The 23,440-nt window shown below is 51.7% G+C and overlaps 2 protein-coding genes across 2 annotated transcripts in view; both read left to right on the forward strand.

Annotated features, from left to right (window-relative positions):
* SEC13 (SEC13 homolog, nuclear pore and COPII coat complex component) overlaps positions 1-23,440 on the forward strand; it is a 225,499-nt gene that overhangs the window by 106,835 nt on the left and 95,224 nt on the right. The gene's annotated exons all lie outside the window — the stretch shown is intronic.
* Positions 1-23,440, forward strand: part of PLXND1 (plexin D1) — a 65,750-nt gene that overhangs the window by 17,404 nt on the left and 24,906 nt on the right. The window contains exons 3-18 of the mRNA XM_062500768.1: positions 1,684-1,815; positions 3,540-3,640; positions 4,304-4,433; positions 5,003-5,177; positions 6,638-6,746; positions 7,572-7,674; positions 10,480-10,587; positions 12,326-12,415; positions 13,320-13,413; positions 15,747-15,910; positions 16,662-16,813; positions 16,948-17,047; positions 20,142-20,281; positions 20,638-20,805; positions 22,699-22,789; positions 22,929-23,204. Coding sequence (XP_062356752.1) covers positions 1,684-1,815; positions 3,540-3,640; positions 4,304-4,433; positions 5,003-5,177; positions 6,638-6,746; positions 7,572-7,674; positions 10,480-10,587; positions 12,326-12,415; positions 13,320-13,413; positions 15,747-15,910; positions 16,662-16,813; positions 16,948-17,047; positions 20,142-20,281; positions 20,638-20,805; positions 22,699-22,789; positions 22,929-23,204 — 2,133 coding nt within the window. The remainder of the gene's footprint in view (positions 1-1,683; positions 1,816-3,539; positions 3,641-4,303; positions 4,434-5,002; positions 5,178-6,637; positions 6,747-7,571; positions 7,675-10,479; positions 10,588-12,325; positions 12,416-13,319; positions 13,414-15,746; positions 15,911-16,661; positions 16,814-16,947; positions 17,048-20,141; positions 20,282-20,637; positions 20,806-22,698; positions 22,790-22,928; positions 23,205-23,440) is intronic.

Raw genomic sequence — 23,440 nt, forward strand, 5'->3', positions numbered from 1 at the left:
GTTGCCTGAGAAAAGACAGCAGAGGGGCAGAAATAGTGTTTGCCCAGCTCCTGCCAGCAGCAATTAGGGTGCCAGGGGCACGTATAGCAAATTAATGGCATTCTGTGGCTGTAGATGTGCATTTGGTGAGGGCCAGTACCACATCCAGCAGTCATGAGAGGGCCAGCAGTGCCTGGGCAGCATGGCCGGGACAAGATGTGCCAGGGCTCGGTGCCCTCGAGGGTTATGGTGGGAGGCAGGGCTCTGTCCTGATGTGTCCAGGTCTGGAAGGCTGCAGACAAGTGCTGTGCTGGGGTTACCCAGGACTTCACTCGCTCTGCTCCCACCAGCACCCAGGGCAGTGTGTGTCCTCCAGCCCACTCCAGCCTACTGCACCAGGACTGGTGGTCACTGCCCCTCTGTGCTGCTGTGGGGGCTCCCCCCCAGAGCCTGCAGCCCCCTGGGATCCAGGGAAATTGCCTGGGTGAAGAGGGTGTAGGGTGAACATCCCAGGAGGCAGAGGGACCCAGGCACAGGTGTCTGTAAACAGCCATCTGTGTCTGAGCACATCCCAGCAGTGAGGGAGAGAGGATGTGGGGGAGAATATCAGGGCTCAGTTCATGGACATCTTGGGTGATCCCAGGGAAATAATTCAGCTTCTGGCTAGCCAGCTTTTAAAATGGACACAGTGATAGTTCCCTGCCTTTTCTGCATAGCTCTCAGCACTTGCATGTGTTTCTTAGCAGAGAGAAGCCTGAGTCTGTGCTGTCATACTGGGGTATGTCAGTGCTGCTCTAGTGTAAGAATTAATTAACCTATGTTAATTAATTAATTAATCCACATTTCAAGAACGGAGGCACACTTGGTCATTACAATTATTGCCTTCCTTTGCTAGCAAAGAGGCAGGAATTTTCCTCACTCCCTTTCTGTTTCAAGCTGGAAAGTGACTGTCACAAGAAATTGTGTGGCCCCATTGTTATTTCCTCTCAGCAATGCCACATTTAATTTACTGAATTTTTGAGTCAAATGCCAAGACATTCAGAGAACTGAAAGGCAAGCTGATGCTGTGCAGCCTCCTCCATCACTGCCAGCTCTTCGGCTGGTGATTCATGAGGCAAGGTAGGACTTGGCACTCTTGTGGCAGCTGCCATGGTCTTCTGGAGTCAACAGGGCTAGAAGCTTCTTCTGGCTGGGAGTGACAACATTTATTTTTCAAATATGCAGGGAGCAGGAGATGCTGCGCTGTACAGACCTGTTTCTGATTTTCACTGTTTTTCATTAAGTTTTGGAAACTCGGTGTTCTTTGTCCAGAATGTGTGTATGTATGTGATGAGGCCTGAAGGCTGGTGCCACTTGCATGAGGGTAACGCAGACACTGCTGTGCATGCAGCTGTGCAGGGGTAGAGCCTCCTGTCAGACACTTTCCAGAGTAGCCCCTCAGAGGCACCAGGGATGCTGAGGGTCCTGCATCACTGAGCAAGGCTGGGGCTTTCTGGGCCATGCCATGCCTGCCCAGTGACACAGAGCTGACTTTCCAAGAAAGCTCTGTGTGTGCAGCCTGCAGAGTGTGCAGACATTCACAGCACTTTACAATTTGGAGCACTGCTGTATGCCACTTTGGGTTCTATTTAGAACCAAGGAGAAATATTCTTCTCCCCTTAGTGTTTGAAAATGATCTTAGTGAGTGGCCTCTTCTCTCTCCAGATTAACCTGGACAGTACGATGAAGGTTATTAGCAGGAGATCCATCTCGGTGGCTTATGGAGAGCCTGTGCATCCCATCATGCAATTTGACCCTTCTGATTCCACCTACCTCTACCTGATGACCTCTTACCAGGTGAGATCTTCAGTCATCAGCAAAACAGTTATTGGAGCACAGCATGCATTTGATTTAGCTCAGGGCTGGGAGCAGAAAGGGACAATAAGATTTTCTCTAAGATTAGTGGTGAGAGCCAAGATATTCAGAGTTTTGGCTGTCACTGGACTTTCTGGGGAGGTGCCTGTCCATTTTCCTGTGCTGGGTGATAACACCATGCAGCCCAACTCATCAGGTCAGGTAAAAAGAAGAGCAAAAGATACCGAAACCAATTGCACTTATGGGAGCGCAGAAATAAGCAAAGGTTGCTCCTGTACAGGAACCCCAAAATGACAGTACATGGTCTTCAGGAAGGCTTTCAGGAGATCCTACAGACAAGAAGTCTGCCTGGTCCCTGGGGAGGTTTCTGCTCAGTGCTTGGCAGGAGGGCTCTGCAGAGACCTGGAGAGCTGCGGCAGGTACAGACAGGTGGTTCCATCTCCATCAAATTAACAGAGTGGGAAGATGAGAGCTGAGTGCTCCAGGCACTGATGGTTTGTCCCGAATTACATTTTAATCTGTCAAAACAGATGCACAACCACAAATGTTACCCTTCGCATTTGTATTTTCCAAGCTCTAATTCCCTGCAGATTGGTCATTGTCATTTCACAGACCCCTCCCAGGACGCCTCTTTAGCTGATGGCTCCAACTGTCTCATCTCAGCCCCTGGCTGGGCTGTGCCCTCTGCTCAGGCTGATCAAACAACTGGTGTGCTGCTTGTGGTGCCTCCTCTGACTGCTTCTTTTCCAGTAAATCTGATCAGTTAATTTTGCTTCGGTGGAGTCAGCATCCTCGGAGGCTCCCCGGGAACTTGACAGGGTTTGGGTGGGGTTGCTGAGCCCCGCAGGGCTGGGGGGCAGTGAAGTGCTGTGTGTGAAGTGGGGCTCTGGCCAAGGAGCCCACAGCCTGGACTGTGCTTGCCTGGTGGGAGCTCAGGGCTCTTGGCACCTCACATTTTCAGTCCCCACTGTTACAAACCACTCAGGTTTCCTTCCCAAATGTTTAGAGATCAAAGGAGGAGAGAGCAGAAACCAACACATGCTTTCCCTTCCAACTGCTCCTGCCAAGTGAGTCCCCAGAGATACTTCGATACTTTGATTTTTTTTACAAATCAAGGTTTCTAGAGTGGTGCTGCTTTCTGATCTTTGTGTAAAAAGCCACAGTGCTGGGCTCTGTTTGGAGAGGAGATTTCTGCAGGTCTGGGTGAGAGCTTTTCACAGAGAGGGGCAAGCTGTGAAGTTATGTCCATTTGGCACCTTTGAAAGGTGCAGTGCCACGCTCTGTAACCTGGTCATCACATGGCTCCTGCCATGGCACCAGCTGAAAAGGAGCAGCTCAGCCCAGGCTAGCTCAGCTCAGCTCAGCTGGCTGCAAACCCTGTGGATTCCTGAGCCCTAGGGCATCCTTCTTGTCTCAGGACTCACAGCCCCTGGCTTGGACAGGCTCCAGGAGCCCCCAGTGGGCAGCAGGAGGCTTCTTGGGCTTGTCCTCTGGCTGGGTGGCAGTGGCACAGCTCCAGCTTACAAGCTGTGGCAGAGTTTGCTCCTGTGATGTGCTGGGTGGGTTTACTCCAGGGTAAGGGTGGCCCAGCCCGAGGTGCTGTTCTTGTCTCCAGCTGCACGTGGCCACGCTGGCGTGTCCTGGCAGGGCAGGTGCTCCTGGGGGGCTGTGACACCTTTGGAAGCAGCTGTGCTGTTGTTGTGCAGATGACACGGGTGAAGGTGGCTGCCTGCAGCCAGTACTCGACGTGCAGGGAGTGCCTGGCGGCCGCTGACGCCTACTGCGGGTGGTGCACAATGGAGACCAGGTAGGACCAGCCGTGTCCCGGGGCCCTTCAGGGTGTCCTTTGGCTCTCAAGCCTGGGCACGAATTTCTTGTGCCTTTGGTATTTCCCCACAGTCACACTACCAACAGTCTTTTTCCATTCCTTAAAAAAATCTGTGCTGTTAGAGACAATTGCGTCTGACCCTAAAGGTTGGGATCTTCAGAGCCAAGATTTCACTGTAGCTGCATTATCATGCTACAGGCAGCTGCAAAGAATCTCTTGCAGGTGTTAAACTATGGGACTGGGAGAGCCCACACCCTGTGAAAGTGCATCTTTTGCCCCTGCAGATCTCATCCATCAGTAGAAGACAATCGCACGCAAAAGGGGATATTCAAAATTAGATTCCACATTTGCAAAGTGATGATGTCGGACAAAATGTCATCCTCTCCTCCCGAGTTTGCGTTCAGCCTGGCCTTTTCCTGCCTTCCTCGATCCTGCTGCTCCACTGGTGCTGTGGGGAGTACATGTTTTTATCATGGCAAGCAGACACTTTAAACAGCAGCAAATGCTAAGGCTTAGCTGCAAGGGTGAAGGAGAAAGATACAGACACAAGATTTTCTTGGGAGCTTCCCTGAAAAGAATTCAACATTTTTATGACCTGTTTTAAAACTCATCAACTACAAGCTGCTCCTGTATTCTTTGCAGGTGTTCTCTGCAGCATGAGTGCACCAACTTCACAGGGGCCAACTTCTGGGCAAGTGTGAGTGAAGGAGTGCAGCAGTGCCCTTCCATGACCATTCTGGAGCCTGAGATCAACATAGACAAAGAGAACCCGGTGCGTTTGATGCCAGCTCCAAATCAATCCCTGCAGTGTCTGTGGAGCCATTGCCTGCTTCCAGGGTGACATCCTCCCGTGGAGCAGCACAGCTCCTGGTGCTTTGGATGTGGCTCAGGGGGTGCTGAGCAGGGCTGTGGCTCCTGGATGTGAGCAGGGGATGCTGCATGCTGTTGCATCAGGCCAAGGCTCTCGGGGAGCTGGGGTGACCTGCACCCCACAGCCTGAGCCAGCTGGATGCCAGGTCTGTGGGCAAACAGCACCTAGAGCTGAGTCCACAGGCAAAAACCACCAAACTGCCACTCCAAACACACAGGGCAGGGTCACAACATTTCAAATGCAATCAGCTGCACCCAGCTGAGTCGACTCATTTCCTGGTTTTGTATTGTTGATATTTTAAAGTATTTTAATTATATTTTAGAGGTTTTCACCAAAATATTATTTGTTTCAAGACTGACCCTGTCTGTGGGCTTATTTTGGAGTTGCCCACCTCTGAACAGCTTCTAAAATGCTGACAATTTCTAAATATAATTTTCTGTAATAATAGCTGACTTCTTTGTCTAATACAGGCCCTGATAATACAGATAAATGGAACTATCCCGAACTTGAATGGAACAAATATTTCATGTGACTATGGAAACAACATCCACACAGTAGCCAGAGTTGCTGGGGATTATGTAAACCAATTTATTTATTGCAGTTTGCTTCCACATGAGAAATATCCAGCATTTCCTGATGACCAAGGTATGTCGAGGCAAACAAGTTGCGTTCCTTCTAAGCACTTTTGTGGACATAGTTTTTAATAGGCTGTATTTATTTTTTCATTTGTATGTGCAGTTAATGCATACAGGGAAGAAAAGCCCGAAGCTGCTTCTGTTTTACAGGGCATATGACTCTGAAGTGTAGGAGTTCCACCATCTCTACATGAATTGGTAGTATTTTGAATCTATCAAATTTTTGTTTAAATATCAGAATTTAAATGCCAGTTCATGTACTTATTTTTATCTGGCTTGAGCTTCTGCTTTAGAGTTAGTACGTACTAAGCCAAAAATGTTTTAGCCCTGGGCAAATAATGTAGTTTTTTCTATTGATATTTTCAATTGCTTTGTTTGATTTCCCTCCCAAGCACATGCTGCTTTTTAGGAGAAGTTCTGGAGGAGGAGCGAGTGGGTACCTAAAGGAGCTCAGGAGCTCCTGGCCCCATTTTGCAATCAAAAGCCAGACAGAGGTGTGCAGTGTCCCCTGTTTTCCGATGGTGCCAAAGGGGTGCCTGTCTCGAGGCTCCATGGAGCTGCTCCAGAGGAGAGGAATGCCTGTGGATGAGGCTGGAGTCAGCTGAGCTGACCAGACCTGAACTGACCACTGAGCCATGGAGCCAGCCCCTCTCAGTGCCTTTGGAGGAGTTTGATGCTTCAGTCCAGACTTGAGTGCTTGCTAAATTCTCATCCTTCAAGCCCTGGTGTGAATGTGCTATTGAAGATAGCTGACTTCAGTAAGGGGAGAATTAGCCTGTCCTTTTGAAAGTTCTGCTTTTTCTAGACCCATTTGTAAAGCTGCATTGCTTTTCTCCCAAACTATCCAAAGAATGGGAGATCATTAACTGCTCTGTATTGTTGGTTACAGCAATGTCCAAATGAATTTCTGGAATCCAGTGTGCTGATTTATTGTCTGTATTCTGAAAGAGTCATTGTTTCTTCTCCCTGGTGCTTATATGGCAAAATTGCGAAGAAAAAAAATAAGGCAATTTTGGGGGGAGGGAAGGTAGTATGGTGTGTTGAGCAGTCAAAAAAGGGATTTCCTCTCTCTGCAGGTTTGCTGGCACAGGGAAGTGAGTGGGATTTTAAAACATGATAACTAACATGTTTTAATTACCACTTTTTAAAAATTATAATTTAGAACCAACTGTATGTGAAGGCAATAATTAAATCTGCTAATTTACACTTGCATAACATGCTGGGATTTTGTGCCGAAAGTCACCATGTTCTTTTCTGTGAGAGTAATGTAAAGTGCTGATTTAGGAGGGAAGAGCTGAAGGTCAGAGGAGAAAGGATGACTGGTCCGAGTTCTGAAATGCAGCTCGGAGGAAGCCCTAGAGAAAACAAATCAGATTTAGCCCTTATTTTCCCAAGGGTCTCTTGTCTACTGGTTGTGAGTGTGAGCAAGGGGCTGTTGCAACCCAATATTCTTTGGCTTGATTTTCTCAGACCACGTGGTTGTTGAAGCTTCTCTCCGGGTCAACAACAAAAGCATTATCTGGGCCAATTTCACCATCTATGATTGCAAAAGGATTGTAAGCATTTACCCAAAGAAAGCGTAAGTGACCCCAGGGCAGGCAGGAGCGGGTGGCACTGGGGTGACAAAGGGAGGGCAGCTTGGAGCTGCCAAAGGAGGGGCAGCACAAGGCTGGAGCAGGTTTGCTGCGTGGGGTTAATGGGGGAGCAGGCAGCTGGGGGCCTGGGCAGGATTTGGCAGGATCGTGGGAGATGTGCTGCCAGAGGAGGGTCCTCAAGCCATCTGGACATGCTGGATTTCTTTTAAACATGAATAATATTTTTATATAAAGCTTGTTCTGTTAACCCTTCGGCAGCAGAGGTGGCGTCCCCACAATCTGTAGGGGCATGTGTAGGGCACTGGGGAAGGGAGGGTCATGCTCTCTTGCTCTTGTGACTGTGGGAGCAGTTACATACATACCCCCATCAGCTTGAGGGGGCTCCAGTGCCATGCACAAAAGCTCATCCAGCTCTCAGGAGCATAACAGCAGGACCTGACCTCACTCCCATGTCTGTGTAAACAGCAGGGAGAGTCTTAGTCAGGTAAGTCAGTCCAGCATTCTAGGCTCCTGAGAGAGACAGATGAGGGGAAAGAGCATTTTTTGGGGGGAAACTTTTTTTACTAAGTAGGGGAGGATGGTTCTCAGTCTGCCATGGCCTGAGGCCAGGCAGGGATGCCTGGGGGTGATGGGCTCTGGCCACATCCCCTGCCAAGTCCCAGGGAGAAGGAGGGAAGTCCAGCACTTGCCCTGGGTTTTTCTAGGCACCATTAAAGACTGAACAGTGTGAAGATGGGTTGAAAGGCTGAGGTGTGGCCCCTCTGAGCAACCTATACTCTGCTTTTCTCACCTTGCCTTTGCCATTTCAGGTGCACCAGCTGCCTCTCAGCCAGGTGGAAGTGTCACTGGTGCCCCTCTGCCTACAGCTGTGTCTCCAACCACTCCCAGTGTGAGGATGCACTGCAGATGGAGGTGAGGCTCCTTCAACGGCTGCTTGGCCTCCGAGCCTCCTCCAGCAGTGGCCAGCAATTGCTGGCCTTGGCTTGTGTCCTTCTGGGGTTCAGGCACCCTCCCCAGCTGGTGTTCAGGAGGGCTGGGCTGGGCTGGGCTGGGCTGAGGGGTGCATGAGAGGAGGCTGCAGCTCAAGGCTTCACCTGTGCTGGTGCCTCCTTTGAGCTCCGTTTCTTGGCTTTCCATAACTTCTCATACCTGGAGCAGTGCTGCTCCTTCTCCACATCCTGGGACACCTGGGTGAAGAAGCAGCCATACTCCACCATACCCTTGGCTTTGCCTCGAGGTTGCTGTATGTTAATTATGTGCTGGAGCACCACTGGGGTGCTCATTCAGAGGAGAAAATCACCATTTTCGAAATTGCAGCTTTAATACCCAGAGGCTCAGAATGTTCCTACTACTGAAATTTAAATTGGAGTTAATTTAAATAAAATGGGCCTTTTAGCAATCAATCTGCTCTAGATCCAAGCCAAGTTTTTACACTGTAAATTGGATATCCCTTTTGCACTGGTGCTCTGCTCTTAACTCAAGGTCTCCAGTGTTCCCCCTACTCATCATCAAGAGAAGTTTGGCCCCATGTTAGATGTCCCACTCCGCTCAGGCTGAGCCCAGGGCCAGTTCTGACATCCTTTCTCCTCAAGTGAGGAAGAGTTGAGGGATTCTGAGTGCAGGGCATGGGGGTGGAGCTGAAGCCACCAGTACAGCTCCAGATCCTGTAAATCCCTGGGAAATGGGGATGGAGAAGTCCCTGCCAGGTGGCAGCTCTCAGCAGCACAGGGCAGTGTGCTGGGATCAGCTGTGCCTGCCTGTGCATACCCAGGTGTTTTGGGGAAGCATCCTCTTCTTTGACCACTTCACAGGTTTCAGTGTCTGGCATTTTCTCTGGCTGTCTGGATGGGTGCTGGGAAGTTGAAAGCCATCCTGATGGTTGCTCCTGTTGGGTGTCTGTCCTGTGCCAGGGCCTGGGGAACCCTGCAGGGTTTCTGGCACACACAGGCTGTTGGGGCAGTGGGGGCTCGTGCTGTGTGTGCTGCTGGGCACTGCTGTGTGCTCGTGCCAGGGACTTGGGGGTGTCAGTGTCAGCAGTGACGCTGGGTGACATCAGGGCTGTGGGGTCACCTGGGGAGTGCCTTGGGCTAGTCCTCAATTAGCAAAGGACTAACTTTATCTCCTTGGATCTCCTGCTCCAGAGGTACTGTTGGGCTGGATGCTGATCTGCTTGGGCATGTTTGTCTTCTCTCTGTGCCTCCTGCTGATCTTGTGAGCAGCTGCAGGAGAGGTGCTCTGTAGCCCTGGAAACACGGTGTTTTCATCGTGCAGTTGGAGCTTTTGGTAAACAAACCACTGCTAGTGCAGCTGCACCTGAGCAGCTCTGCAGGGAAAGCTGCATTGTGCAGCTCCATCGCAGCATCTTGGACATTCTGCCCCTTTCCTCTGATCCAGATGTGAAGGATGCAGTCAGCTGGGAGCTCTATTTCTGGTGGCTGTGAACAGTCGGAGAACGGGCTGCAAGATGACAAGCTAATCAATCCTGTAAAGTGTATTTCTCTGGGAAGCTGTGCCTGCTCTAATGGCATGCAAGGACTCACCAGGGCAGGGGAGGTTTTGCTAGAAATTGTAGCCATGCTGGTTTTATTTTAACTCTTTTTATTCCCTTGGAAGAGGTTTGGTACTGAAATCTCTCCCCAGTCATTTGCTTTGCTGTTTTGCTTCCCTTATCACGTTCATCTCTGTTATTTAATCTCCTTGTTTAGGCAGCACCGACTGTGCTTGGTTAGATGAGTGTCCTGACAGAAGCGAAACATTTTTTCCACAGTCACACAGGCACTTCCAGGTAGTGGAAGTAGTTCCCTGACCCCTATCTAGGTCTGGGGAGGGCAGGAGAGAAACCTGCCCCTTGCTGCATGTCTGTTCTCAGGGATGTGTCAGAACAGGCATCCTAGCCCTGGGAGGGCAGGCTCGGCCTCTCCTTGGGGCACCAGCAGCACTGGCATCAGTGCAGCCACAGCAGGATAACCTTTAATGTAAGCAGGAGGAAATCATGACTGCTGCAAATGATTCTGCATAATGGACCAAGTATTTTTTTGTCTTTTACCCCAATAGCTCCACTGTCACAGGCATTACTCTGGATGTACCCTGGGGCCATGCACAATCTGGCTTCATTTTTGCTGTAGTTTCGCAGTGTGATTTACGTCTCATGAGAGAACAGGACGGGTTTGTCACACAGACTGGAATTCTGAGTCAGCTCCAGTGTCTGAGACATCAATTTAAAACAAGAACAAAAGTAGAGAGACAGATGACCTTTTAAAATCATTTTTCGGCTTCATTTAAGCCTTTCACTGCAGCTGCCCTACTACTGCAGCCCCCCAGCTGAAGCCCCTGTAGTTGCTCATCCCCTCTCTGTGTGCATACAGTCTGTGTATCCTGTGCAGTGCTGCTGTGCAGGATGGAGACCCTGGGACACAGACTCTGCTGGTGCTGCCAGGAACAAGCAGTGCAATGGGTGGGACATGACTTGCAGGGGGTAGGAGAGGGTCACATCTGCCACTGGAGGTGGCAGTGCCTTCTTCCAGAGTCATTCTGGCCCTGTCATGGCCAGATGGCAGCTGAGGTTTAGATTGCATGGTCACTGTACTGTAACTGGCAGTACCTGCTTCCCAGTGATATGAATCCTATCAAGGACCTTTATGGTTCCTCTTCCCTTGTTGCTGAGGATGCTCAGCATGCACCCAGCTAACCATTTTTTCCCCTTATTTTTGTACCTAGCAGAAGAAAATTGACTGTCCTCGAATAGTACCTGCGCCTTTGGAGCCAATGCCCACGGGTGTATCTCGCAACATCATGATCTCACTGGCCAATGCAACTTTCCCTAAGGTAAATGAGTTCCTAAAGGCATTGGGAAGGTTTGGACAGGTGTTTGAGGGAAATAAAACTCCCTGTTCCCTTGTGAGTGTTAGCTCCACCACGGAGCATGCTGATGTCTTGCTCTCCCAGCCCCTCGTGCCAGCCTGGCCCCAGTGCCCATGCTGAGGAATGGAGGGCACAGCTCTGAGTGGTGGGCAGGGAGCCCTGTCTGAACCACAGCGCTTGAGTACTGCATGGAAGCATTGTTTAACTTCTGATGGTCACTGCAGAGCTTGTTTGGTGTGAAAAAGTATTTTTTGTGAAATTTTCTGACACACTGATTCTAACAGCAAAAAGCAGGAGTGGACATCAAATGGTGCCTTTGGAGATGTGCTGCATGCCAGAGACAACCAGAGGAATTTGGGGCAAAGAGGCTGAGCTGGGAAAATGCTTGAGTAAGCTGTGGTGCTTGTAGAAAGCTGCCTTGAGTAATTTTGGCTCAGATCAACAGGGCTCAAGGGGCCAGATTTGCCTTGCCCCTGCTGATAATTCCAGCATCCTGGGCAGCCAAGTGGCTCCTTGTTCTTCAGGAGAGGAGAGTTTTGGAAGTGCTGGTGGAGCTGTTCTGGCATGCTGGAGGGTGCAGCTGGAGACTGTGGAGGCACCACTCTCACCACACCTCCTTGCCCTTGGCACAGGGGCAGAGCAGACCCTCGTGCCTTGATGGGGTGGCCTTTTCCTGCACAGCTCCAGCCTCCAGGAAGGAGGCTGTGACCTCTGCAATCAGCAAAACAGGGTGAGAAATCCTTCTTCCTGTCTGGATGCTGGAGGTGCCTGAGGAGGAAGCAATAGTGCATGGAGCCCACAGGAAATTGAGTCAGCAGGAAAGGGGCAGCAGGAGAGGCTCTGGCAGTCTGGCTTCCTTCCACCACCTTCTGCTCACTGTCCCAGGGTGCTGGGGACGACTCCTCCTTCCCTCTCCGGAGGAACTCAGGAGTGCTGCTGAAGCTGGGAGCCTCAGGGATGTGCCCAGACCCCTTTGCTGCAGCAGGGGCACTGCACAGGCAGGGACATGAGGCCAGGGCTATGGGGAGCCTGCAGAGCCAGAGCTGCCTGGGCACAGGTGATGCACTGGGCAAGATTCTGCCTGTGTGTTTACTGAGCCAGCAGCTGCCTGCCAGGAACCTGGTGCTTCCTTCCATGTCTTTTATCACATCTGCCAGTTTTCAAAGGGTAGTTAGACCTCAGTAGTGGTGGAGCATCAACTGCTTAGAGATAGGATTTTTTTCCTGCAGGATGTGGGCACAGCAATAATTTGGTGTGGGATATCATCCTTGTGTTATCAGGAAAACAGCACAGAAGTCTGTCTTTGAACATGTTCTCGGCAGGGTCCTCTTTCGAATTAGAGATTTGCTCTGTGTAGTTGTTGGGAGGAGGAGGAAGAAGGTGACTTTGAGCCCAAATCACAGACGGGTTTGGACTGGTTTGGACAAGGTGGCCTGGGACTCAGTTGGCTCCCAGTCTGCACTGCAGTATGAGTTCCACACACCCCAGCCCAGAGGAGCTGTTGGGGTCACAAGAGCCCAGCCAAGCTCATCTCCTGGTCTGCACATTTAGTGCCAGGTACTGATCTCCTGTTGGACTTGGACAGAGTTCAGGTGCCAGTGGCAGAATCAAGGTGGGACATGGACCCTGCTGATCGACTGACAGACAGAGAACTGCACAAAATGGTTTTGCAGCCACTCTGCCCTTGTCTTCCCTCTCCTAGGAGACTGCTCTGGAGTGCCATTTTGGGACAGACGGGACATTTGAAGCCCGGTGGGTGAACTCCTCTGCCGTGGAGTGTGTTCATGTGCTGGTGAGTCGAGGGGTGAGGCTGCCAGCCCTGCTTCCCCCAGGCTGAGGATCAGGTCCAAGGGCAGGCAGGGTGTCACCCCCAACCTCCCACCTGGCAGTGGGACACCACTTGCTCTCTAAAACCCAAGGCATCATTTCCTCCATCTCTCACTCCTGCATTCACCCTTCTGGGCTCTCTGTGTGCAGATGCTGGCAGGGCACACACATGTCACTAGTGCTGTGTTTCAGCTCCGTGGGGATCTGCAGTGGTTTTGGTTCCCACTCTCCTGGGGCTCAGGAAATAGCTGCTTGTTTACCTTCCTAAATGGGAAGATTTCAGTTCAGGCAAACATTTGGCCACCTTTCAGGATTGCTGTTTCTGTAGCTTTTATTTTGAACAAGGAATTGACCTGCGAAGATGCTGTGATGCTCACTGGAAAGCAGTGTGTGGTTGTCGCGGAGGGCAAATCTCACCTGCTAAATGCAGCAAACATTTGGGCTTTCACCAGTAGGAATATTGCAAGTGGAAGCTGGGGAAGAGCACTTTTCCATCACGTCACCTGTATCACAGCCTTGCACTGAGAATGTGCAGACAAGCTAGGCTGTTGATTTTCCTGTCCTTTTCTGCTAAAAATAGCAGCAACCCAGGGCTCTGTGCTCACCACGATATGCGCTGTGTCCTGGTGCCCTTTGCTGGGACTTCAGCAAAATGATTAAAACAAAACAGCTGTCCTGTCCCACTTCTTCTGCTAAAGATCAGACCCTTGTGTGTAGAGGAGCAATGGCTAAAGAAGCCTCTCAAGAAAGGTTAATCCATGTAGTGGGTGTGTGTGGGTGTGTGTGTGTGTGGGTGTGTGTGTGGGTGGGTGTGTGTAACCTCCTATTTTACTAAATTTTATAAGTTTTTGTTTGTTCTTTGTGTGCAGCTCCACACATCAGAAAAAAGCCATCGCTTCCCAGTGAACCTCCAACTGAAGGACAAACCAGACAGATTTATCGACAGTCCGGAGATGATGACAGGTCTGAGTTGAAAATATTTTTATGCTCCTCTCATCTGGTTGGCTCGAGTGACTCTCAGACCTGGGCAGAGTTTATGGCTCCAGTGGGCACAGTGCAGTTCCTTCTCTCAGGCACGTGGAAAAAGTGTATTTACCCAGAGTCACCCCCATGGATATGAGCCCAGAGCCCAGACTGGCACACATGACATCCCTGTTCCAGCCAGCCAAAGCCAAGCCCTGCCCAGGAGTGCAGGCAGCTCAGGTCTCACCTGCCAGCTGTGCATAGCTCAGGTTACCTGGTGCTCTCAGTCACAGAAGGGATGTGGACTGGAGAGGAATTCCTCCAGGGGAGAGAAGGGATGGGGCAGGGCTCTTCCCTCAGCTCTCACAGGAGCATGGCATCAAGGTTCCACATGCTGTGAAAAATGAGTCCTTCTTCTTGCTTCCTCTGCTGAGAAAGAATAAAATGTGTAAGCACATTTCACCCCTGGCCTGTTCTCTGTCTCTGTGAAGAATGGCTGGATTCCCAAAAAAACCCTTGCTACATCAGCAAGCTGAGGAAGGCAGGCAGTCAGACTCAAAATGAGTCAGACTCAGACAAGGTAGCCAGGCAGGACGAGCCCAGGGCCAGGCTGGCACAGCGGCTGCCATACCCTGTAGCCAGAGGTTTGGTGGTGCCCCTTGCCCAGGGCTCTGGCTGGAGGCAGCACTCCAAGCTCCTTTGCCTCTCGACAGTGTCAGTGGCTGTGGCAGAAGGGGCTGATTCATCTGAGGTGCAGAGGAGCCCAGAGAGACCTTTCCTTTAGAGGATAGCTATGACAGAGAGAAAGACGTGAGCACCAACAACCAGTGACCAGGACAGAAAGGTTTCCCCATGATAAAGCCCTGTGAATGGAAGAGGGTTATCTTGCAAAGTGAAAATACCTGGGTATACCAGCATGGGCAGGCATGAGATCTGGTTTCTCTGCAGAAAGAAGAGGGCATAATTTTGCAATACAATACAGTGGTAACCCTGAGGAGGGGGGGTGGGGCACTGGGTTTTGGCTGTGTAGAAGACTCAGGACTCAGTTCTCTGTGTGGGTGGTGCTGGGAGCAGGAACCACAGCAGAAAAAGCATGCTGGAATTCCCCTCCTCCTGCATGGAGAAGGAGCTCGTTTACATAGGCCATGTTTGCATCCATCGGAATTGGCCAGAATATTTGGAGTTCCCACGGGACTGTCAAGCTGCTCTGGCTCCTCCTTGCCTTGCTCAGGCTGGTGTGAGTCACATTAGAGAGGCTGCCTTGCATCAGAGATCTGCCAGACTGACAAGACTTTTAAAATGTCTTTAATGAAATCACTCATGTTAGTGTTTATTATTTCAATATTTATTAGCTTTTATTGTACACTCTGTTTTGATAGTCCATTGAAGGAATACAAGCTCTGCTATTGATTGGAAAACCACCCAGTGTAACTCCCTGGGGGGACTGCAGATGACATGGAATAAGCTTTTTTTTGGTGCAGAATAGGAGAGACTCTCAACACAGGCAGAGTGTTGGTGCTGATGAAGTTTCATTAGCACAGCACAGCAGAGCGTTGAGACTGAGGGACTCATTAGTTGCTCATGAAGTGCCTTAAGATGCTCCTGTGAGCAGAAATGCCAAATGTGTCTGTTCCTGTGTTTTATGTGCTCCTGCAAAGTCTCCTGTGGGGAAAAGTGTGTGAAAGTCATGTTTCCTGAGCATTTCTGACTGTTACCTCTGTGAGTACTCACACTCGAGTGGCAGAAGTCTTGAGGTTGGAGAGGAAATGCAACCCAGGGCATCAAATGTAAAGGCAGTATAAGAAAAACATATGGAAGCTGAGCAGGTCTGAAGGGAGAAGAAGTCATTGAAAGGGATCTGTGGTCATGGGGGAAGGAAAAAACTGTAAACACTGTACAAAGCACAAACCACCCCATTTTTGTCAGTGTGGAAGCAGTGTGATTACTTTCCTGGCAGGATGGAGCCAACTTTGCCAAGCAGCTTCCCATGTGGATGCTGAGAGCTGGAAACATGTAGCATTAATTGACAAATACTCCAAGTTTGGGTGTTGCTTGTTTTTCAAGGGAGAGAAGAAGGAAAGGAAAATGTTAAACTCTATTGTAGTGTGAACAAGAGCCCAGGTCTTCTGGGGAATCTGCAGGATAGTGGCCAAGTGCTGCCTCATGTCACGGTGTGTGCAGACTGCTCACCCGCTGGGTTTCAGTTTTACTGGGATGAGTGCAGCAGGCAGGGGCGAGAGGGGGGCCATGTGTATTTGATTGCCTCAGGCTAAGCAGAGCTGTGAGAACCTCAGGCCTGCAGCTCACACCGTCTGCTGTCTCTGGTGTTTCAGTGGAGGTGTACAACTGTGCCACCGGCAGTGCCGACTGCTCCCAGTGCCTGGGCAGGGAGGACCTGGGGCACCGCTGCCTCTGGAGCGAGGGCAGCTCCAGCTGCAGGCTGCAAACCGAGCCTCCACAGCTCTCTGAAGCCTGCCCACCTCCTGAGATTCGGAAGGTAAGACCTGAAGGCAGCGTGGAGGGTGCTCACAGAGTGGCGTGGCGGGTGGTGCCAAGGGCTGGGACCGGCTGCACTGTCCTGCCTGGAGCAGAGGAGGATCTGCACATTGTCCCTGGCACAGGATGGGGTCAAGACCAGTGCTGAATTGTTTGCCGATTTTCTGTGCTGTCGAGTCACGTGGGGGCAAGGACTTTTGCTAGTGACAGGATCCAGTGTTCATCATGTTAGTGGGAAAAACAACAGCAGCACAATCATGGCCAGAGCCCTGTCTTCTTGTGGCACTGGGATGTTGTCACGACCAGCACTCTGTCCTCAACAGCTGTCAGGTGAAAGCAGTAATGTAGGAGTGGGCTCAAAGCTAGTGTGTGGAAAAAAGCATGTTTCTTCCCAGGTGAGTTTGCAGCTGAAGTGATCCTTGACCAAACCCCACTGCCCAACACAGCAGAGAAGTGGGATGGTTTCTCCTCTGCTGAGCCAGAGCAAGGAGACCATGGTGTTGGGTGCACTGGGCAAGCAGGAGTGTGAGGAGTGATTCTGTCTGCTTCACAGGGCTCAGGTGGTGCTTGGGCACCAGGATTGGCTCAGGGACCAAGGCCAGGAGCTCCCGGTACTCCCCTGACCTGTTCTAGTTGGAAGGTGTCCCCGCCAATGGCATGGATCGTAGATGATCTTTGAGGTCTCTTCTGACCCAAACCATTCTGGGATCCTGTGATGCTCTGAGTTTATGACCCGCCCCTTGGTGCTGCAGATCGAGCCGCTGCGTGGGCCCCTGGAGGGAGGCACGCTGCTGACCATCCGCGGGAGGAACCTGGGCCGCCGCTTCAGCGACATCACGGGCGCCGTGCGTGTGGGCGCCGTGCCCTGCACCCCGCTGCCCCGCAGATACGTCGTGTCCGAGACGTGAGTGGGGGAGCTGGGGAGGAGGCACCGTGAGCCCTGTGTGGCCCGTGCCTGTCCCTGTCTGTCCCTGCGGCCAGGCAGGGCCAGCTGCTGCTGCCCTTGGCACTGGCACCGCTGCCATCGTCTGCCCGCAGAGTGGTGTGCCAGACCGGGGAGGCTGCGGAGGCGTTTTCGGATGTGGTGACGGTGAACGTGAGCCGGGAAGGGAGGTCCAGGGAGCGCTACTCCTACGTGGTGAGTGCCTGTCCTGTCTCCTGAGTGTTCCTTTGGTGACTCCCGTGCCCCTCAAAGTGACTGTGCAGCTCCCCACGCCTTCCCCAGCTGGCTGAGAAACAGGATCTACAGCTACATGTTGGGCTCCTTAAGGAGCTGCTGAGGTGTCACCTCACCTGTGGTTACCTGTGTGGGGTGTGGCAGGACCACAACAGGATGCTGGCAGCATAGCCAGACTCCCAGACTCAGCTCCTGCAGGGGTCTATCTCATCCCAGCTCTATTGACAATTCTCCTGCTATAAAAAAGAACTCAGTTTTCTTGTACCTCTTTTGCTGAAGTGCTGTTGCAACCTGTGATATTTTCTGAGATTTGTGAAGTCCCTTTGTGCTGTGTAAGTTATGTTCCATGAACTCAACATTATTTAGAGCTGATATTTTTGCTGCAGAGACTGTGTTAGTTTTTGCATGAAATAATGTGTAGGGATTAGACTGAAGCTAACCCCATGTCATTGTGCAATGAAAAGCCCTTTATAACTTTGTGCTCTGCTGTCTCAAAAAGATAGCTTTCATCTCTATAAACCTGGGAGAAATTAATGCCTTTTTTCTCTTCCCTACATGAGCCTTTTGCTTGGGCAGTATTCATGGACAGTCATGCTGGGTGAGTGTAGAGGGCACATGGAGTGCTTGGAGTCTTTGTGCCTCCACTGCAGCTTCAGCTGGGGGAGGACAGCCCATGCTGCAAGTTGCTGGCCTGGGAGGAGACTTGGAACCCCCGAAAACACTCTGATAGCTGGTGGCATTGTGAGGAATTTAGGGCAGATCATGGGGAGTGATTCCCCACCCTGTAGCCAGTGACAGATTGGGGGTTTAGCTCAGGGATTCACAGCATGCAGCCAGCACAGACATGGCACTCCCCACCACCCAGCAGAGCCAGGCTGACACTGCATGGGCAGAAGCTGATGAGTTGATGGCACTGCCAGGCCAGTCTCAGCAGGAGCTCCCAGACCCTGTTTACACAGCCTCCAGGGGTCCAGGTTCACATCCCAGCCCCTGATCCAGCAGCTGGGAGTAGATTAAGGTGACAGTGGTGGCTATGACCCAGTGAAAGTGTCTTGGTTTGGGGATTCTCAGGATGCGTCTGCTGATCTGGCACATCTCCCACTGGTGGCTGCTGGCTGAGAGAGGGGAGAGGGCTGGGAGGCTCCTTCACCAGCTCTTAACATGCAAGGAAAAGCCTCTCAGGAAACGCCTGTGGAAGCACCAGTGCTGAACAAAGCCAGTCCCTGACCTCAGCCTGGTGCCAGCCTGCTGTGCCAGTAGCTCCTGGGCAGGCTTAGGGAGCAGGGCCCTCCCTGGAGTGGGAGAGGAGCTGCTCCTGCTTGGGTGGCACAGTGGAAAGCAGCTGTCTCTCTATCTGTCTGTCTGTCTGTCTTGTTTTTCCTAGCAAAGCTTGGAGCAGATATGAGGGAGTGCCATGCCTTATGCACGTGTGTTGGGGGGGGACACTGCATGATGATGGTGTGTCACACTGAAAGAGCTTTCACACCGTTTGTGTGAAAGCAACACACTTGTTTTCTTGGCTCTCCTCTCACACATGATGGCATGCAAATAGAGTAGCCTACACCATGCACAGCTGGTCTTGGTGAGACCTGGGCTTGGGCACTGGTACAGTTTGCCAGTTTGGAAAAACTTAAAAGACTTTCAGAACTACCCTTCCAAAGAAGGTACTTCATGAAATACCAGATATTGTTTGTGTGCTACATCTTTTGAAGTCGCCATTATACATGCCCAGAAGAGACAGAATTCAGCTGTAACTGTGCTGAGAAGGAGGGAGAGGCTTCTTCAGGACATTACAGCAGGCTGTGGATGAGCTGGATTTGCCAAAGCTGTGATGGAGGTGATTGGTGCTGGCAGTGCACCAAGAGCAGCAGCCCCTGGCTCAGGCTAAGGGGAAGGGCTTTGGGGAACAGGAATAATCCTCTCTGCTGCTGCTGTAGCTACAGTTATGAATATGTGGGTTAGGGGCCAAGGGCAGGAGACAGCTGCCTGCAGCCACCCAGAGAAATACAAATTAACCAAACAGATCCAGTGGAAGTTGGGTGACAGTCAGGACAGACATAGGAAATGGCTGCAGGGGAGCAAGGCCATCTGAGTGTAGGACAAGGGCAAGGGTGGATGTTAGTACATGGGTTTATGTGGCAGAGACTGCCAGGCAAGGCATTAACAGCAGGCTCAGCCTGTGCTCCACCTGCGAGGGTCTGCTCTGTGTGAGCGAGGGATGGGCTGGGGGTGAGGGGGGCCAGCCCCTGTGGGTCTGTCTGACAGGGAGCCACCAGTGCCCTAGGGAAAGGTCTCGGGATCATGATTTGCTCTGCCCTGGCTGTCCTGCTCAAATGGAGCAGGGATGTTGCCAACAGTCTCTCCTGGGGTGTCTGTGAGCAGACAAGAGGGCTCAGCGCCACGTGAGTTATCAAAGCCTCCAGCTCATGAATCTCAGGAAGATTTCCAGGGGCTGCAAACACAGATAACATACACACTAATTTCTGCTGCAAATGGCAAGAGGCAAAGTAACTTCCCCTGCAGTTCCTGTTGCCTCAAGAGATGCAGATTTGAAGCTTCCTTAGCAGGGGTCTGATATTCAATTATCTAAACCCACGTGGCCATTTTACTGATCTCAAAGCCACCATCCAGTGGGGCTTTAACATTATCCTTGCATTTAGGAGGACATGGATCTGGAAGGGCTGAGATGGCAAGGGAAGGAATGAGTGAGAAATTTCCTTTTATTGATGGATCTTGCACTGTCACTGACTCTGGACCTGCTGTAAATCTGAAGGGAATGGTGGGATCCTGGGATCCCATTTGGCCCCATGTTTCATTTACAGCCAGTATTTAGAGAGCAACGGGAGTCACAGAGGTTTTATATGATCTTACTCCTTAGTGCTTGTACCACTTCTCTGTTCTGAAAGCTTGCCAGCAAAAGCTGTTGCTGTGCTGCTGTACGAGCCTCATAGTGCTGGACACTTACTCAAAGTTCTGAATGAATTGTCATGCACAGTGTGGAATATCCAGCTGCAGATTTACCAGGCTAGAACACAGATTTCCCCTTTGTTTTTAGCTTCCTGTGGTGCAGTCCATCTCTCCTCTGAACGGCCCGAAGGCAGGAGGCACCAGAGTGACCATCAGAGGCAGCAGGCTGGATGTCGGCTCAGAGCTCCGAGTCCTCATCAACTCCTCCAAGCAGTGCACGGACCTCAGGTGGGAGCAGGGCTGGGGGCTGGCACCGGAGTAGTGAGGAGAGCCAAAGCATTAGGAAGGTTAGTATTGTCCCCCAGGAAGTCAGACAGAGTGGGGGTTTTGATGGGGACACCACTGCATGCTGGCACAGCATGCCCCTGGCTGCCCTCCCCTCTGTCTGCACGGAGAATGGCCCAGCACAGCAGCCGGGTGGTGTGAGCTGGGAGCTGCCTCTCAGCAGCCCTGGAGGAGCAGCTCGCTGCCATGTGACCGACTGGAAGCTGCTTGTCATCTGTGGCTGCCACCTGCCTGTCAGGGGTGCTCGGGCCAGGCTGCAGCCCCTGGCTCCTGAGCTCAGCCCTCCTGTCCTCCCGCAGCCGCAGTGACAGCACCATCACCTGCACCATGCCCGCCGTGGAGCTCACCACCACCGTGCCCGTCTGCGTGCAGTTCGAGAACAAGTCTTGTGCCAGCCACAACATCACCTTCAAGTATGAGAAGAACCCGGTTATATCAGACATCAGCCCCAAAAAGAGCCAGATCAGGTAAGATCCTGCCCTAGCTGAGACAGCCCGTGAGAGAGAGGGTCAGTGCCAGGTGAGAGAAGGTGGGGAGAGGGTTCTGCCAGGAGAAAGGGGCTTCTCAGCCCTGAGCTGGACTGTTATAGAGAGTGCCTTAGCTTGCTCTTGGGATGCTCCAGGGTAACCCCGGCACAGGAGCAGAAGAGGTCTCACACACCAGGACTCACACATAGCTTGTTTTGATGCACTTAGGAGTGCAAAAATGTCATCCTTGGTAACTATCCTGTGCACACCCGGTGAGTGCTTTGGGGAGGCCCAGGTGGGGGCTCTATGAGACCCTGAGGATTTTTCTTGGCAGTAGAACTGCTGGAGGATAAGATGAGATTTGTAATTTTGGATTTCAACCTTCCCCGAGGTCACAGTATTTAATTTTTAAAGCGTATTGCTTTTAGTTTCACATCTCTGTGGAGTTCTCAGACTTCTGTTCCTTCGGATACCATGGTGAAATACCACCCTCCTCACCTGCGAAGCTGAAAAACCCAGGGCTGAGTAGGAAATCTGGGAGGCCAGTGGCTGTGCCAGCTGAAAGCAGCACACCCAGGGGCGAGCATGAGCAGGCTCTGGTGGTCTGATCCCCTTGGAACAAAGCTGCCTCTCTGTTCACAAGCACAATGCCAAAGCTGCAGGCTATGGGAATGTTGGGGAAAGGCAGAGCCGTGACTCAGCCAGGCACTGCCTCTCGAAAGCTTCCAACTGCTGAGTGGGGAGAGCAGTGTCTAAAAGAGACAAAGGAAGAATATCCTGCCCGTAGTCACAAAGGAAATCACTGGGGTATTTCTTAGTCACCTTAGTGTGCTTCCTTGGTACTTAGAGCAGTTCCCAAGTTTCAGAGAACAGGGATGGGAGCTGCAGGCTCTCTCCAGCCTCTGGTGAGCTTGTGCAGTCCGAGTGCTTCAGCACATTGCTGGGCTGCTGACCATGAATTTAACTGGGTCTGATTTCTCATATCATATTGATAAAATAATCCATATAACCAAAATCTAAACCAATGCAGAAGTTGTACACTAGTCTGCAGGTGTGACAGGCTTCTAGTTAGAAACTTGGATCATAACTTCCTAGTGATACCCCTAGGCTTCAAAGAACCCTGGGGCCTTGTGCCAGAAGTCACTGTGCCTGGAGTGCTCTTTAGATAACAGGACTTTTGAGTCTTGCCTGTTCCCTGGCAAATACTCCAAACAAGTCAAGTGTGATATGGGGGAAGGTTGCTCTAGGGTGCAGATGAGTGGTGATGGTTCTCCAGCCATTGCTCTGCCTCGTGCACATTGGGACTGCTCATTATTCCTGTTAGTTGACTGCACAGTGAGAGGCCCGTGTGTTGCATTCCCCCCCACGCAGATTCAAAACACAGCAATTCTCACATTTTGATCTATCAGAATCAGAAGTTCCTGGAAGATGCAGGATGAGGGACGTTTCCTTCTGCGAGTCTCACGGTTCTGTGCGGCATGCTGCAGCGCAGGAGCAGAGACGGGTAGGGATAGGAGTAGGAGCAAGGGCAGGGGATGTCTTCTCGCCATCACTTTACAGGTCACTAACATAGCCCGTGGCCAGCGTGCCACGAGCACGTAGAGGCTGCTCTTCTGGGCAGTGGGAGGAAGGGGGATGCCCACTGATGCTGGAAGAGGCTCACCCCTTTCCATCAGAGCATCTCCTCCTCCTTCCTTCATTTCTTCCCTGATACTGTGGTAGCTGTGTGGATCTCTGGTGTAAGTAGGAAGAAGACCTTGGCTGTTGGGTCACATTTTCTGCTCAGGCAGCTTGGAAATATTTCTGAGAAAATGACAGGAGGAAGATGCAGCCATCACATGCCACTGCTGCACTGTCTTCTCCAGTCACCCTCTCTTTCTTCCCTTCTCAAAGCGGGGGCAGGATCATCACCCTGGAAGGAAGAGGTTTTGGGCTGGTGCAGAACGTGTCCATGGCTGTGCGTGGCATCGGCAGAGAGCACACGGTGGGTGTCCTGGCCGGGCACGGAGCAGGGCTGCGTGCCTGCTGCCAGCAGCTGAACCTGGGCCCTTGGCCCATGCCTCAGGAGGGGCTGGCAGCACTCGTGGGGCTGGGTTCTGATGTGCTCCCGCTGCTGCTTCCAGCGCTGTAAGGTTCACACCGACACGGCCATCACCTGCCCCTCTCCAGCTGCCTCCAACATCACCGTGGGCACCAAGCCAGCCCCAGTGGATTTCTACCTCAATGGGCGCCTCTACACAGACGAGCGCTCGGCTCTGGACGAGGACATGTACCCCGAGGAGGCCCTGCACATCAGCAAGTTCAGCCTGGGCTACTACGCTGACCCCCAGTTCTCCACAGCCAAGAAGGAGAAGTGGATCAAACACCATCCTGGAGAGCCCTTAACTCTGGTCATCCATGTAAGAGGGTGGTTGTCACAGCTCTGCTTCTCTCTGGGTATTGTCATCTCCACCCTGGGCAGCGCCTCAGTCCAAAGTACCAGCACAGGGACTGTGCACAGACACAGGAGACAGAAGGGGGAGGATGGGAACTGGAGAGGCAGGAGGAGGTGAATTTGGCTCAGGCTGCAGTTTCTGCATCTCTCCACTGCAGGAGATGCAGCCTGGTCTGGAGATGCCTTCTGAGGCATGGTGCC

The sequence above is a fragment of the Cinclus cinclus genome, chromosome 12, assembly GCF_963662255.1.
Source record: "Cinclus cinclus chromosome 12, bCinCin1.1, whole genome shotgun sequence".
Taxonomy (NCBI): domain Eukaryota; kingdom Metazoa; phylum Chordata; class Aves; order Passeriformes; family Cinclidae; genus Cinclus; species Cinclus cinclus.